At 50.4% G+C, this 16,155-nt stretch overlaps 1 protein-coding gene across 6 annotated transcripts in view; it reads left to right on the top strand.

Annotated features, from left to right (window-relative positions):
* CAMKK1 (calcium/calmodulin dependent protein kinase kinase 1) overlaps positions 1-16,155 on the top strand; it is a 93,823-nt gene that overhangs the window by 64,648 nt on the left and 13,020 nt on the right. For all 6 annotated transcript variants that reach the window (XM_080562894.1, XM_080562893.1, XM_080562898.1 and 3 more), the window contains 3 exons: positions 11,399-11,598; positions 12,301-12,354; positions 13,865-13,938. In XM_080562894.1, coding sequence (XP_080419020.1) covers positions 11,399-11,598; positions 12,301-12,354; positions 13,865-13,938 — 328 coding nt within the window. The remainder of the gene's footprint in view (positions 1-11,398; positions 11,599-12,300; positions 12,355-13,864; positions 13,939-16,155) is intronic.

The raw sequence follows: 16,155 nt of genomic DNA, 5'->3' as shown, positions 1-16,155 counted from the left end.
GAGACGGAGAGCTGTGCTGCATCCCAGTGTGGTTCAAGGCGAGAGGTTTTTTAGCTGGCTCAACCTCAGTAAATACTTGTTTCTCTCACAAATAAGAGGGAATTATTTCAAATGTGCTTTCAAAGAGCCAGCATGCAGCTGCGTCGAACATAAAAGGAACAGTTTGTGCTGCTGGAGTGCCTTGGGCCATGTCTGCCTTTGTTCTGCCAGATCTCAGGTGGCCCCTGCAAGCTCAGCAGTTCCCCAGAGTCGGAGTGAGCCCCTCGCTTTCCCAAGGCTTTCATTAAAGTGTTCAGCAGGTTTCAAACGCCTGCAGAGAACAAGAGGAGCATGATGGACCTTGCCAAAGCAGAGGAGGGTGGTTTGCAGTACGCTGGTCCATTCCCACACCGAGATGCAACATCACCTCGTTTTGTTTGTCTGATCTCACCGGGAGGGGACCAGCCGGGGGGTGGGAATGCAGTCGCTGCTCTTCTGTGACTGTCCAGAAGCTTCCATGTGCTGAAAGCTGCCATAAGCAGTCAGGTCACCCCAGGAAGTCAGCGGAAATGTATATGTGAATGGGAATGGGAAGCTCAGGACTGCTTTGCAGTAGAGTTTGAAGGGCAAAGACTGCAGCTTTTTTATTCTCATCAGTATTCACACTGTAGCAGAACCTGTGCGCCTCAGCAGGGAGATCCAGGCTCTGCTGTGCTGGATGCTGCTGGTGCCTGCAGCAGGCACCGGAAGAAAGTTTAGTTCAGAAGACAAGCCAAAAAAAGTTTGTGTTTCCTTCGGCAGAGAGGATGGATCTGGGCAATAAATTATAGGATGCCCAAGCAGTCACAGCAACAGGAACAATGGGATGCTTCATTTTGGGCTATTGAGTAAGCACTTATTTTATTAGCAAATGAAAGTTAAAAATGGTGTTGTGTCAGAACTGCTGGGTAAATGCATGGCAATTATTATGTAATTACAGGGGAAAAGTGCACCGTTTGTGCACGCTGAAGGAGAAGTGTTGCCAGGCAATCTAGAGATTGCAAGGTAATTTTAATGTAAGCATACATAATTGTTAGGTAATTTGGGAGAGTCGATAACCATGCAGCTGCTAGAAGCTCGCGGTCGTCACAGCAGCAAACGCATCCTTGCTGGCTGGGTTTTATTAAATTAGAAGCTGCAAAGTGGCTTCCTGTCGGAGCCTGCGTTAATCCAGGCCGTGTGCGGTGCAGGGAAGTGGCTGCAGAGGCCACGCAGGTGGGAAGTGTGCGCTGGACTTCAAAACTACAGGGGGTGGCGCACAGTCACCGCGTGTCTGCGGGGAGCGGGCTTCTCATGATGCTCGCCTGTGCGTTCAGCAGCCCTGGGGAGAAGCGTTTGGAGGGAGACTGGTCAGCGTGATGAGAGCAGGTGGAAAGGTTGCCGTAGGCTAATAGGCAGGGAGGGATGCCCCGAGCAGCGTCATGCTTCTTGGGAAAGCCCCTCAGCCTGGGTGGCACAGTGCCACCTTGCTTTATCAGCTGCTTTTCTCTGGGTTTCTATTTTTAGTAAGTTTGATGCTAGGAAGTGCACTCTGGTTATAAACACAGTCTCAGCCTCATCGAATGATCAAGAAAGAGAGGCAAGAGACAAGGTCTGAGAGGAGGGACGGTGTGCCCGCGTCAGAGTATCCCTTCCTCTGGTCCCTAAACTGCTGGGAAAAGTTTTTAAGCTGAAGTGTGGTAACATTACCAGTTCACCTGTTGTGTTTGTGTGTGTGTCTTAAACCTGTGCTCTGTGCAGGCTGCTTCAGGAGTCATTTAGGCACATGCACACTTAATTCACATCCTAGTGAAACGGGCCCAGAGAAGAAAGTGCTTCTCCTCCTGCTTGCAAGACTTTCCCAGTACCAATGGTGTTGAATGCATCCGCACGAAGTATGGAGGCAGTGTGTTGTAAGTGCCTCTGGAGTGGTAATTTAAGAACGTACTTAAGTGTTTTGGGTAGAAAAGTTTTGCTGGATTATCCGTGTCATTAAGTAAAGCATGTGCCTAAGTGGCTCTGAATTGTGGATACGTGCAGTTACCTCCCTTCCCTCTTGTAACATGCCTCTCGTAATGCTTATCTGGGGTTATTTAAGCTTCAGTCTCCCTCCTGGAAAGGCAAATATCGCTTTCCCAATGACACTCAGCAGGAATGGATGTGCTGGGAGGTGAGGAGTCACTGGAGGAGTCAGCAGCCACGGCAGGAGTCAATCCCAAAAGCTGGACGGTGAGTGGGATGCTCTCTGCAGGGCCGGGCAGCTGTACAGGGTCAGCCGAGGTGCCTTGCAGCCAGACCCGCGCTCAGCCAGGCAGGCGTACGGCTGGGCTTCGGCACCCGTGGCTCAGGCATTTCCTCGGCCAGAGATCGTCTTTTTATCTAATAGCCTCTGATGTTTTTTTCCACTAATGAGTTCAGTCCCTTTTTAAGCTTGTGTAAATCTCCAGCATCTGCTACCTGTTTACATGTGGGAAGCAGTCCCTTTCTGGGTCTGAGTCTGGTCCTGCAGGTTTCAGCTGATGTCGGGAGTGAACAGAAACAATCTCACCCTGCCCATGCCCCCCCGGTTTTATGGACCTCCATCACATCTTACATCAGGGGTGTCTTTTTGGGGCTGCAGAGTCTTTATCTGTACCATTGTTGCAAAACCAAGTGACCTTCCATCCCTTGAGCATCCATTAGGAAAAGCTAGCGATCCTGAGCCCCCCAGGCCTTATTAATGACGGCACTGCAGTATTTCAGAGATGTTTTCTACAGTAAACGTGGCTAAAATACTAACTGTAGGAGTTCATATCTCCCTCCCCCCATTAAAGCCTACAGTTTTCTGGACAAAGGTGTTCTGCTGTGCTCTGCTTACTCTTTTGCTCCTGATATCTTGGTGGTGGTGATATCCAAATACAGGTTGGACTTCTTGAAGGCAGTGAAGTTTCCTTCTGGACTAACTCAGGGTGACTGGTATTTAATAACTGCACGGTAAATGCGTTTGCTGAAGTGCCGGCGTGTTTGGCGTGACGCCGCTGTGCTCTGGCAGGTGACCAATGGAAGGCAGTACCAGGTGAAGCATGTAATGGGAGGGTTTTCTGCCATTGTTAGGCTGCTGTCTGTTGGCAAGAAGTGTTTTTCTTGTTGTGAGCAGACAGTTGGTTCAACACGAGGAGCAGACACCCGAAACTCTTCTCCAGCGGTGGGAGATGGACGCTGAGCTGCAGGAGAGGCACGGGGGAGAAGCCTCTCCCAGGAGAAGTGATGAGGGGTATGCCAGGGGTATACCAGTTTGGGTTCAGGACTGGGACAGGAGTAGTTTTATTTAGTAAGAGCCTTTTGTTTAGTAAGGCATAAGAATAAGCAAACAAAAGGTCTGTCTGAGCCCAGCCCTGACAATAGCCAGGAGCAGCCACTTAGCACAGAGCAAGCACGCAAGCTTGACCCAGGGGAAAACCCTGCTGACTCGCATAGTCAAGATGAAGTACAGAGGCCATCCCTTCTGCTATTTAGCTGCAAGCTCATTACTTTGTCTGGCTCATGAGAAGCTGAAGCAATTGCTGTCAGCGTGGCTGAAGGGAAGAAAAAAATATTTTCTCCCACGTTCTGTAGAAAAAGCACAATTTCCCTACTGCGACTGTGCCTGGGGAAGCTAAGGGTAGCAGTTCTGGTCCTGTGTGCAGAGGAATGCTTGTCTCACCTGTATGAGCTACTGGGTTCAAGGGAGGGTTGCATGCACAGCTAGAGGCATCGGGAAGTTACCTTTCCGGGATCAGTTCTCTGCTGCACACCCATACAAATGCCTGGGAAGCTCCAGTCCCAGTGTGCTAGGCCTGGAGCAGTAACGAGACGCCTGACACGCTGATCAAAGCCACCTGTCCTGAGATAAGACTTTAATCTACTCAGTCATCAATCTGTGAGTATAATTTCCGTTATCTTAAAAGGAAAGTTAAGCAAATAAATCAACAGCCAAGCCAGCACAGGCTTGTCTCTTGTGAAGGATATCAACTGCAACATGAGCCAGAGGTAGGGGCTATCAGGCAGCAGTGGTGTAGGTGGATTTGGTCTGTTTGGCTCTTGGCAGGGGTGAGCTCCTCAGGCCTTGTGTTGGCAAGGCTCAGCAGAGATTTGTTCCATCACAAATCCGTGATGGAGCTCAGGTGGGTTCCAACATGTTGTGCTCTCCTGTGACTTCCAGCGAGCTGCTTAACCCAGCTGTGCCTCCTTCCGTGTGTGAGCTGGGGACCTTCTCCCTCCCCGTTCCTGCATGGTGCCTCCACAGGTTGGTCCCCCCTTCGTATGCAGCGTGTCGAGGGGGAGCTTCTGACTGCAGCTCCGGCTGCAGGGTGCTGGGTGTTGTGAGTGACACCACCAGGAGGGGGACTGGTTTGTGTTTTGTCATGGACAGGGGACAAACAAACAACAACCTTTTAATATAAGTGTTGATACATGCTTGATGGGGACTGTGTGTAAGAGTAATTAGCTGGTGGAGAAGATCAGAGATGTGCTAGAACCTTTTGTGAAGGTTGGGCAATTTGTTGTTTGATGCAGTTACATAAACAGTTGTGCTGGGGGTTAGCAGCAGCCCAGGGTACAGGCTCTGCGGGGTGTTTTGGCGTGACTCACTGCACATACCCTGCTTGTGACGTTCCCAGGGGTCCCTTGAACACTGGCACATGTGTAGCCACAGCAGGAAGCTGCGTGTGTCCTCTGTGACCATGGCGTGCTCATGTGGTTAGAGGAGAGGTGTAGAAGGCAGCCTAAGTGACTCCGTAACACGCTGTCCCAGCTGGGAAGGCTGGGCATCCCTCCCTCAAACCAGTAAGGCAGTGGGACTCATCCTTCCAGCGGGCTCTACTGAAAGGCCTTGGCCAGCAACACATTCAAGTGACAGAGGATGGATGGACGCAGCAAGAGGACAGTGGCAAAGTGGTGAATAGAGAAAATCAGACCCAGGATCCTCACCTTAGCCCCCGGACAAGACCCCTGAAATGAGCTGAGCGGGGGAAGGAAACAGCCCACTGCATCCGTTCCCCTGGCTCAGTGCGGAACACTGCAGACAAGCAGAGAGGCTTGCCTCAAAGAGCAGCCTCTGGTTTAGACTCTGGATGGTGGTGCAGCAGTTTCCTTGGGAGGGTGTTAAATCATTTCTTTGCTACAGGAGTGATGTGAGCATAATACTAAGCAGATTCTGCAGTAGCACCATATGGGTTGCTTTTGCCCTTGGATGGGAACGGGATTCTGTTTTTAATCAAGTATAATTCAGCATCAGCCTCAGTAAATTGCAGGATGTGTCACTGCATTGCAAAGTTTTATATATATATAATTTTTAAATGGGCTTTTAGCAACTGAGTATGAATGTGCTGGAGCCCTGAGGTTTCCAGAAGGAAATGCAGTGAAAGGCACCTTTTTTAAAAGGGCCAGGGGACAATCTCTTATTTCTCTTTTCACAGAGCTGCTGTCTCTGCTTCCTCCTGGTCTTCCCTGGCTGTTTATAGGCAGGCAGGGCCCAGGTATTTGCTCCTGAAATAAAAGGACAGCCTGTTTAGTCTCTGAATAGCCTGCGGTATCTGGAAACGAGGAGCATTTCGTGTGTGTTGCAAAAAAAAAAAAAAAAAAGCTGGCTTGTCCCACCAAAGGCAGCAAAGGGAGTGAGCAGAAAGAGATGATTTGCTCAGCAGAAAGATTTGCTCGTTCGCTAATGAGCGGTGATGGAGCAGGGTGGCAGAGTGGCAGGAGGCCTGCAGAGAGCCCAGGCAGGGCCACGTGCTGTGCACGCAGATCGGAGCCAGCTGGCCCAGCAGCAGAAATCCTCTCCAAAATCCGCCCCCTTCCCCTGCCCCACCTGCTGTACCACAGCCGCCGAAGGTTTGCCCTCCTGCTGCCTTTTGGTCCAGGTGCTGCAGTACCTCCGGCCCACGCGCCGTGGGTTATGGCCGGGAGGCCGCAGGACCTCGGCCCTGCCCAGTGCCTTCTGGAGAGGCCGGGGTGCAGCTGGGTGGTGGGAGCCTCCCGGGGGCAGTGTGCCTGTTAACAGCGGTGATGGCACTCGCAGTGATGGGCTTCTGCGGGATTTTCGTTTTGTTGTTACCGGCCCTGACGAGTGCAGGTTTAGTTCTGCAGGGATGCTCACCCAGTTCAGAGACACATAAGCCTCTGCTTTCCTTTAACACCGTTCCCACATCACCTGCTGGCTTTTCATGGAGGTGATGCTCAGCACGTACCAAACCGTGCCCTAACAGGGCACGTTTTGTAGCCTGGAAGTACAGATTCACTCCCCGGAGGTTCAGCGCCCAGAGCTCTTGCAGGCTTGGAGCCATCTGATGGCAGAGTACAACCAGGCAGCTGCAGCAGCCTCTTGAAGGAATTTTTTCTTGTGGTATAGGACCAAGGTGAGATACCGTGTTTGTGGGGCTGATGAAATTTAGGGAGAAGTGGGTGCAGGCTGGCTGAAACTGTTGGAAGGCTTTGAGTAATGCAGGTGCAGCTGGGGAGGCTTGCAGAGAATCCATCCTGGGACAAGGTCTCCTGCAAGGACCAACCGCAGGTCACAGGCACCTTTTCAGGAAGCCCTGGCTGCTTTTTTAGTGCTTCTGCTTTCCAGGTTAGACTTATAGGTGCGATTTTGTTACCTTTGAGCTCCCTGGGGCTCTAGGGTTTGGTCAAGTCCAGCTTTAGGCTTGTGTGGCCAGGCTTGCTAACACAAGCTGTGGTGGAAGTGCAGTGCATGCGCCCTCCCCTGTCGTGCCTGCTCTGTGGGGCTTAGCAGACAGGTATTTCTAATGCGCTTTGGGATCTTTGCCTAGGAGATGCTCTACAAACCCATGGGATTGCTATCCAGATGCAAACAGGCCTGAAATACTGTTAACCTTTCCACGGAAGTGAAGGATGGGTCTAATGAAACCAAATTTAACAGAGTGCTCCAGAATCAGCCTCTGGCCTGAGGGCTCTGTAATATCTTACATTGTTTCATTTTCATTAGGAAGCGGTATTGATTTATTTTTTGAATTGGGTCTGTCAGCACAGCAAGTGCAGGGCATCCTGGAGCTTGGGGAAGTTGGTACAGCGAGCTGCTGACATCTGCTTTTAAGAGCAAAATCAAATCCAGACAACAGCAACGACGGGGACGGTTTCTTCAGTTTGTCGACGTGACTTCAGTGAAGCTCTCTGCTTTCACCAGTTCTGCATCGATTTCAGCTTCGGGAAGGATGCAGACGAGGACCTGCACGTGGGAACTGGTGTATTTTGGCTGTTGGTGTCCCCCTTGTGCATGGTATGTGGTGTGGTGGGGAGCAGCAACGGGATGGTCCTTACACTGGCCACATGCAGCCAGCACCCACGGCTCGGAGCGCAGTCGCGCCAGAGCTGCCTTCCGCCTGCTTTGGGACCGTTCCTGTAACACTGCAAGCAAAGAAACCAGTGCGCTGCTGGAGCAGGCGTCTTGGGGCAGAACACAGAGTAGCTGGCAGTTCCCTCTTGGAGGAATAGGATCAGCTGAGGGATTCCCAGTTCCCAAGGAAGGAAACAAGGAGAGGTCCTGGGTTGATTTAAAAAAATAATAATAAATGAATTTAAAAAAAAATCCCCAAACTCTCATGGAACAAGTGTAGGTGCAGCAGTACAGTTATCAACAAAGCTGATAATCAAAGCTATGTTCCTTTAAAGCACATTTGGGGGTTTTATTTAGATGTTGAAATTGCTTTTTCTTCCGCACTGTGCCCAATGCAGCCCAGCCTCTGCTTGTTTGCGGCTATGTCAAAACATGTCCTTGATGCCAAGGACCGAGACAAGTGGTGTGCTCCTGGGGTCTGCAGTCCTGCGCTCCAGTGACACTAAACAGCAGTTTTAGTGAGGCTGCCTTTCAGCCCTGCTGCTCTTATGTCTGCAAGGGGGGAAAGTTGCTCCCAGACACCTCAGGCTGGTGAAATGAGAGGGTTTACTTGTGCTGGGGGTTGCTTTTCACTCTGTTTTGTCTGACTGTGGCTTTCAGCTGCCCGAAGGTGGCTCAGCGAGCGGTGTGCTCCACACAGCGTTGTCCCTTCTGTGCCGTTACTGGCAGTCCGGAGGGCACTGTTAGCGCTTGGGTTTTATTTCTGAGGTGCGTAGCTCTCCCTCTGCAGTTCTGCAGGGATAACGCCACTGTTTCCTCTGCATGCTGTACTGGAAACAGGGATCGCACCGGTTTAATAAGGACCTTTCTGGCCAGACAACCCCAGGCTCCTCTCACGTTGTGGAGCAGCAGTGCCTGTGTCCCCGCAGGGACGTCCCGTGGTGTGGCTGCTCTGCCTTCAGCCAGCCCTGCTGTAAACTGCCGGGGACTTCGAGAATTGTGCTTCTTCAGAGCAGAAAAGGAATTTTAAGTTGCCTTCATCAGGTTAGCAGCTCCATACCAGATTATTTCCTGGCAGATGTGAGCTGATGCTCTTCATGTTTGTAGGTGTGATGGAGCCTCATTCATTTACAGCAGCTTGTTCTTGGTGCACAATTTCCGTCCCTCTCTCTTCATGGCTCTTACCCTGCACAAGGCAGCCAGACAGCAGAGAGGATGTGTGGGTAGCTCAAGTTTTTCAGGCCAGCTGGCACGAGACCTGCATTGCTGTCACTCACACTGCACGGCGAAGCAGTGTGCTGTGGGTTGGGTTGGGCCCTGCTCCCTGCATCGCCGTTCCTAACCCGGCCACCACTTCCCCTCTGCGCCCATGGCCTTCCCATCGCAGTTTGCTGCTCTTTAAATCGTGTGCCGGGGTTACTGACGCTGCATTGCAGAGCCCTGGGACGTGTCAGGCTGACTTCTGTAAGCACAGCCTGGGCTTCCCTGCTAGAGGCACTTGCGCTGCTTTCCTCCTCTAAGCAGTCCAGGTCAGACCGTCCCTGTCCCTAAAGCTCACGACAAGCACGTGGAGGTTCTGCTCTGGAAGGCACAAATGTTCATTGCCCCTCGTGTTCGCCTGCTTTGGTTGTTGCAGAGGTTGGGCTTCCTAGCTCTTCGTTCAACGTCCGTGTTGCTGCAGTGCCCAGACCGAGGTGGGCACTGAACAAGCACAGAGCACCTGGCAGACAGCCCACACCTTCTGCTTTCATCGGGCTGCACAAAGGCAGGGAATGCATTTTATGAGATAAATAGTATGGGGGGAGGAAAATAATAAAAATTTCAGAGTACCTGCTTCCCTAGTGTAACTCCTTCCGTTTTCATACTTAGCTCCAGGGATGAGCTTGTATGGTCCATACGTTTTTGTGGTCATTTAGAGGTGTTGGGAAGCTCAGCTCTGTGGTACCAGGCATGTCCCTTAGCAGCCTTCACCCAGACACCTCCATGAAAGACAGCTCACCATTTCCTGAAGGGAAACGTCGCTTCCCCCCCTCTCCGTTTTCTCTTTTTCTTGCTCTCCCTCTATTACCATAACGAAATGTCAGCCTGCCACCAGCCGTGCTGCACAGCAGATGTCTCCTCGTAATTGCTGCTGTTACAGGGTGTTCGGTGTTTATCCTGACTGTCTAGCCAGGCTGTTACAACGCTAACTGGCTCACGTCACAGCACAGACACATAGCGGCTGCACATCTGGAAGAGGCTGTAGCCACCAATGCTGTTAGCTGAGGCTCTCCAGCGAGCTTTTTTCTGCTGCGGCTCGAGATCAGCTCTTAGGGGATGGAGCAGCCCACTGAACCTGAGGGTGTGTGTGCTGCTGGCGAGTCCTCCAGCCGTGGCACGCTGCTTAATGTAGCACGTTTGAAATCTTGCCCTTCCAGCCTCGGCGTGCTGCCCGGATGAGTTATATGAAGGTGAGCCCAGATCTCTGCATGTCTTTGGGGCTCTCTGTCGTGTGCCAGGGATGGGACCTATCAGCAGTGCTTCAAACTCGGAAGAGGTCCTTGCAGAAGGTCTGTAAGCGTGCCTTCCCCTCCCCAGACGTGGCTGCTGGAAGCTGCCTTGGGAAGAGCAGAACAGTTAGGGGAAGTCAATTCACGCTCCTAAAACACAAGCTGGAGTGCTCTGGAGGGCAGGCTGCCTTTGTGGCAATGTGCTGGCCAGCTTTGTAAGCCACAGAAGGGTTAGGCCAGCGTTTTCCCCCAACCAATTGCATGGTTCCTACAAGATACAAAAAACGCTTATGGGGAGGTGTGAAACCAAACCTGCTGGATTTGACAAAGGAAACGTGAAAATGGGAATTGAGGCTGGGGGAGAAGGGAGGCTGCAGGGTCCTGTTCTCCTGGGAAAGGTGGTAAAGACTCGAGCATTTCTTTTCCTGTTCTGTAAAGTCTCCTGTGTTTTCTGCACAGGGCTTTTGGGGCCATTTCATGTTCTGTAAGATTTTTTGGTTTAAATTTGCTCTCTATGTTCGTAAGAAGTCAGCCACTTCCCTACAACTCCCTGCTGCATCTTCCCCCGGCAGCCCAGACGTGGCTTTATTGCAGCTGCAGTATTGCTTCCCAGATAGCTTGTAATGAGAGAGATTTTTTTTTTTTCTTTTTCAGTGTGTCTCGGCCTCCAAGCTCTTTGCAAGGGTTTATTTCATTTTGGAGGTACAAGCAGTTCCGCTGGTGCACACAGTTGACCTCCTGGAGCTGGGACAGAGCTGGAGTCTTTTAGGCAGCCCTATAGAGCGAGAGGCACACATAGGAACAGCCTTTGCTTAGGAAGGGCTCCGTGGTAGAGGTATGGCCATGGGTCTGGATGTGAATGTGTCCAGAGTGCAGTAGTGGAGATTTGGGATGATGCAAAAAAAAAATTTTAAAAAATATTGAAGTTTATGTCCTTGCCCCACTACAAAGCGTGGCTAGAGAGAACCTGCCATTTCTGGCGTGCTGGCACCAAGCAGACGAGGATTGCTCTATGCTCAGAGGTATCTTTCGACCCGAAAGCACCCCTTGATTTCTGAGTTGTCTAGCCTTGGTGCTTGGCTGCCAGTTGTCATATTTTGCCTAAATATCTCCTCCGGGCCTGTTTCATTCTGCCTGTGGCTCTGCTCCTTTTGCTTAGCTTTACGGCACCGCAGTTTTGAATTAAGTGAAGTGAAAATTAACCTCTCTGTCTGGAGCCCATCAGTCTTTAATACTGCAGGCTGCCTGGCCCATCATCTGCTCCAATGAAGCCACACAAATCTGCAAGGTTTGAACAATTTGCTTCTCTAACTGCTCTGCTCTGTGCCACTGCTTGGTTTGTTTCTGGGCTCATGTGTGGTTTTTTTGTACGATTGCTGGTGACAGATGTATTTCTCTGAGCGTCATGCTCTGGTATACATCCCAGCGAGGTGCTAGAAAGGAATGGCTATAGGAAATGGCATTTGTGCTACGTTATATATGCCTACATAGCAGCACCTTTCAGGGATGTGTGGGCCTGCACTTCTATTTGCACCCTCCTGGAAAGGTTTCCTGTGGGTATGTCGGCTGCTGTTGCAGACCATATTGCTGTCTCTTTTAGTGCACTACCAGAAGATCGTTCACCGGGACATCAAGCCTTCCAACTTGCTCTTAGGAGACGACGGGCACGTCAAAATCGCGGATTTTGGAGTCAGTAATCAGTTTGAAGGGAACGATGCCCAGCTCTCCAGCACAGCAGGGACACCAGCCTTCATGGCACCAGAGGCCATTTCAGACACTGGCAAAAGTTTCAGTGGAAAGGTAGGTCTCTGCTCGCAGCCAGCACTTCTTGGGACCCCTCAGCCATGGCACAGAGGGCAGCACCACGCCTGCACCCTTTGTGTACTGTCCACCCAGGGACTGTGGTGCAGATTGGGGTTGTTATTAAGTTAATCAAAGCTCTAATTCTGTGCTCAGTTTAGGCAAAACTCAAGTCAGTTGTTCAGTGCAGCAGGTAGATGGACTTTGCAGGCCCTTGTCGAGACAGGAGGCGGGTTCGAGTCCAGCAGGACCCATTCCCTGCCCAAAGAGGAAAGGCCAAAACTCCCCGTTCCTTACCAAAACAGTCAAGATTCACAGGGGGTTGCTGGGCACCAAGACCATGTCTTGGTACCCTGAAAGTGAGGAGCGCTGGTGAATGCTGTGATGCAGATGTGGGAATAGGGGCCAGTGGTTTGATGTTGGGCTTTTTGCTTTGTTTGTGTGGTTTTTTTGTTTGTTGGTTTGTTTTGTTTTGCCTGGAGGAAGACTTGATGTTCAGCTCCTCATTGAGGTTCAGCCTTGAAGTGTCATATCTCCTGTTTCCAGTCTCCCCAATTTCTGAGAGACTCTGTGCAATAAGATTAAACATAGAAAAAGCTAAACACGTACAAATAATCTTCTGTGAGTCAGTGGGAAAATCCAGCCCGTTTAGATCATCTCTGGGTTGCATCTAATTTACTGCCTGCCCTTGCTCTCTTTCAGGCACTTGATGTATGGGCCATGGGGATTACCCTGTACTGCTTTGTTTACGGGAAGGTAAGCTGGCTTTCAGATGCTCCTGGCCCTGCCTGGCAGTGCCTGCCCGTCTGTCTTCTGACTCATTCCTTTCCAAATAAAGACAAATATTAGAAGCAAAGCCCTACTTTCTGCAAGCTCCAGTTTTCCCAAATCACACTGTCTGTGAGAAAGGGCTTCTAGAGCTGCCCCCTTAGCTCAGAGCAGTAGTTAGTGCTACAAGCCCTGAGCAGCACTGGTAGCACAAACGGTGGTTTGTGGAGGACCGTCTGCATTGCCTGTGTCCAGAAAGAAGCCAGATAAGGCATGGAGGGAGGCATAAATTTAATCCCAAGCCACTGCGGAGCACTTCAGCAAACCACATTACAGGAAGCTTTGTCTGCCAGAGCTGTGTTGGGCCAGATGGAGCCTGGTTTGGCTTTGCCAAATTGCATGTTGTCATGGCCTTCCCCTCTCCAGTGGTCAGAAGCTCCCAATCCCACCCGCTCGCTCCGAGGACGAGCAGCAAGGCAGGTGTGTGTGGTGTCCATATGCAGGTAGGTTACCGAACCTCCTGTCCAAGCAAGGACCACAGCAGATCACACCACACAGGCAGAAAGCATTCAGCTCAGGGGTAAGAAGTGCCTGGAGAAGGCAGCAGAGGCAGAACTATCTCCATTGCTGGTGTGGTACTGCTGAACTAAGCCAGGGTGGAAAATGTTCTCCAAGCTGTGTCTGTAATGTCTTATTTGGGCCAAATCCTGAGGTGAAAGTGTCTTAACGTTGTTTTTATATTCTGATATAATCTGTAATTATATTACTTAACTATGTGCAGAGCATTGGAGGAAGGAAAAAGGGAATGTAAAACCAAGCCCAAGGATCCATTTCTGTTCCACGTGATCCTGTCCAGTAAATATTGTACATTTCATACCTATTTTATATTTCATAATTTACTCTGGCCAGGCAGGATGGGAAAGTGTGTCAGCATCCTAAAAAAAATACTGCTCTTTCTCCTTCACTTTGATGTAGATGTTCATAGGGCCTGTGAATATGCTGTCCCTGCAGACCCCACAGTATTCAGGTAACTGCCCATCAGTACTGCCTGCTTTGACGGATAGTAAGAGCCAGAAGGTAGCTCTAGATGTTTGTTTCCTTTTAAAACGTTGGACACAAACAAAAACATGATGATGAGACCTATGCTCTGAACCCATATATCTGAATTTACAATGGAAAACGGTTGTTCTAATAATAATACCTAGCTCCAAATGATGTTTGTCATGCAGGCCACACAGTATCAGTATTTCCATTTTATGGGTAGAAAAAATGTCAGTGTCACAGTTGGGTTCTGGATCTGTTAGGTCCCTCTGCTGTTCTTCTGCTTTTTTTTTTTAATGAAAAAATTGATTTGTGCGAGGAGAGGTTTTACTTATTTCCATCTCTGTGTCAAGTCCACGTAGCGCACACAGAGAGTGCACTTCTGCTGCATGAACGACAAACACCGATGTGGTGCCAAGATCTGTGACAACAGGAAAATCTTTTGTTTGTTTTGCAGTGCCCTTTTATAGATGAATATATTCTAGGTCTTCATAACAGGATCAAGAACAAGCCTGTGGAGTTTCCAGAAGAGTAAGTAAACTTTCCTCAGGTGCTGTAAAATAAACTTCAGCCTTCTCGCTGTGCAGCATAAAAGCGGGTGACCGGTGGGTCACCACAGAGGGGCGGACGAAGGCAGGTGAGGTTCTTTGTGTTCTCCTGGGTCCTTCACATGAGTTCTGTGCCACCACTGCTGTCAAAGCCTTACAGCATTACAGGCGCCGAGGCAGCAAGGGGTGAGCGTTTGGGGTCTTGTCAGATGAGCGTAGCAGGAGGTGACTACACGTGGTGTGTGCTCAGTCCATGCTGCTCAGACACCACACCTTCCTCTGAATGCATTGGCCACTCCTTGGCATTTCCTCCATCACTGGGCACTCTGTTGGTGGTTAATTTGCTTCTGCTGTTCACTATCAGATGAAGTAGCCAAAGCTGGATTTCTTGTATTCCTTCCCAAGTCAGCACAGCAGTCAGGCAAAGAACATTTGACCTTCTTGACCTAAGAGTTCATTCTAATAAAAAATTGGAGATAAAATTACTTAATTTAAAACAAGCATGAAGGAATTAAAACTCTAACGAAAGGCACATCTGGTATTAGGGAGGGAGGGAGGGGTGTCTGCAGACAGCCACAGATAATGTGCAAATAGCCACTAGCAGTTACGTGAATGATTTGCAAGATACTGAATTTTTAGACACCTACAGTGAGGGGCTGGGCCCCTGCCTCAGCAATCCCAGGCTCCCTTCTGAGTGTGCAGAGGGAAATGGCCATGTAGGCTGTCCTATTTTAGACGTCTGCTCTGGCTGGATGACTCACAGCCCAGGTCTGTGTTAAATACTTCTGCACTAAGGCACAGGCACTGCAGGTAGCTCAGGGGAGCCGTCTCCACTCAGGCTGATGGAGCTGAAGACTGGGCAGTGCCCCTCTGCCCCTAAGAACCCGTGGCCTCAAAGCCTGGCCACTTGTCTGATGGCAAACACGAGCCCCAGTCATTGGTACAGAGCAATTCTGGCAGCCCGGTGCTGTTGGTGAGGTTTTGCAGGAAACCGGGCTTCAGGCACCGAGAGCACGAAGGCAAGTCGTGCCACGTCGCTGCGTTCCCACCCGTTGGTCTGCAGCCGGGGCTACACTTTGTCTTAACAACACTAGCAACAACAAAAAAAAAAGTGTGTTTCTCTGGCAGCCCTCTCTCTGCTTGCTGGGGTGCTGGCGGAGTACCCGTTCTCTGAGCCGTCGTGTGTTCGGGTTAGCAGCCAGCTTACAAGTGACTGCCCGTCTGTCTGTGCAGCAAGCTATTAACATTTAATGGACTAACGAGGTTGTGCTAAGAACGCTTTCTTCATTCAGACTTTTTCTGCAGCGATAATTCGGCCGTGTGATTTATTTGGATTTCTCAGCGACCTGCTCTCCATCTAAAAACAAACTCCACCCCCATTAGGCTGTTGGATAGCAGAGCTGCTGGGTGTTGTCGCCTGTCTGAGCCGCATCTATTTGTTAGATAAGGCAACAACGTGGAGGCGCGTAGGGCTGGAATTCACTGGACTGAATCCAGCCTGACCTCCCATGGAATTAGCACCTCGTTACGGTTAGGAATATTTTGGTTGCGATTTATTTCACCATGGCTACAAAAGCCACGTTCCTTTGTGCAGACAGCCCGTGGAAATTCATTGCCTGTTTCCTGACAACCCACAGGACAGAGATGAAGCTGACTGTACCCGTGTTGTCGTCCCTTCCCTTCCCTTCCCTTAGAGACACGGGGATAAATATTTATTGCTCCGGAGTTCTCATTCACTTCTGTCAGTCCTCGGCATGACACAGGGTGAATGGGGTTAGCTACAGCTCACACCCTGACGATCCTGGCACCGCTAAAAGCAAGCTGGAGAAGTTTCTGTCCAGGCATGTATTGAGAGAGCCAGAAGCTGTGCCTCGTTCCTGCTGGTGAGGTGCTGAAGTTCAGGACAATGTTCTCTGCCCTTGGTGCCTGTGGGCACCCTGCGAAATGATGTATGGGGTTGGCAGCCCTCCCAGCTAGGTGCTGAGCTCTGTGGTGCCTGGCATCTTCCTGAGAGCTGTTACAGGACAAATTCTGACAAATTCCAGATAACACAGGCTCTTCTGTTGGGTACAACGTGCACCCTGGCAAAACGGAGAGAAGGGAAAACAGAAGCAGGGTAAGGCAGCCCGTTACCTACCTATAACCCACGTGGGACTCGGTGATCTTGTTCACGGGGCTTTTCCTTGTGGCATCAGTCCTG

This window comes from Anser brachyrhynchus (assembly GCF_964034855.1).
Source record: "Anser brachyrhynchus genome assembly, chromosome: 20".
Taxonomy (NCBI): Eukaryota; Metazoa; Chordata; class Aves; order Anseriformes; family Anatidae; genus Anser; species Anser brachyrhynchus.
Note: the sequence above shows the minus strand (reverse complement) of the source record. Positions and strands in the feature narration are given on the sequence as shown.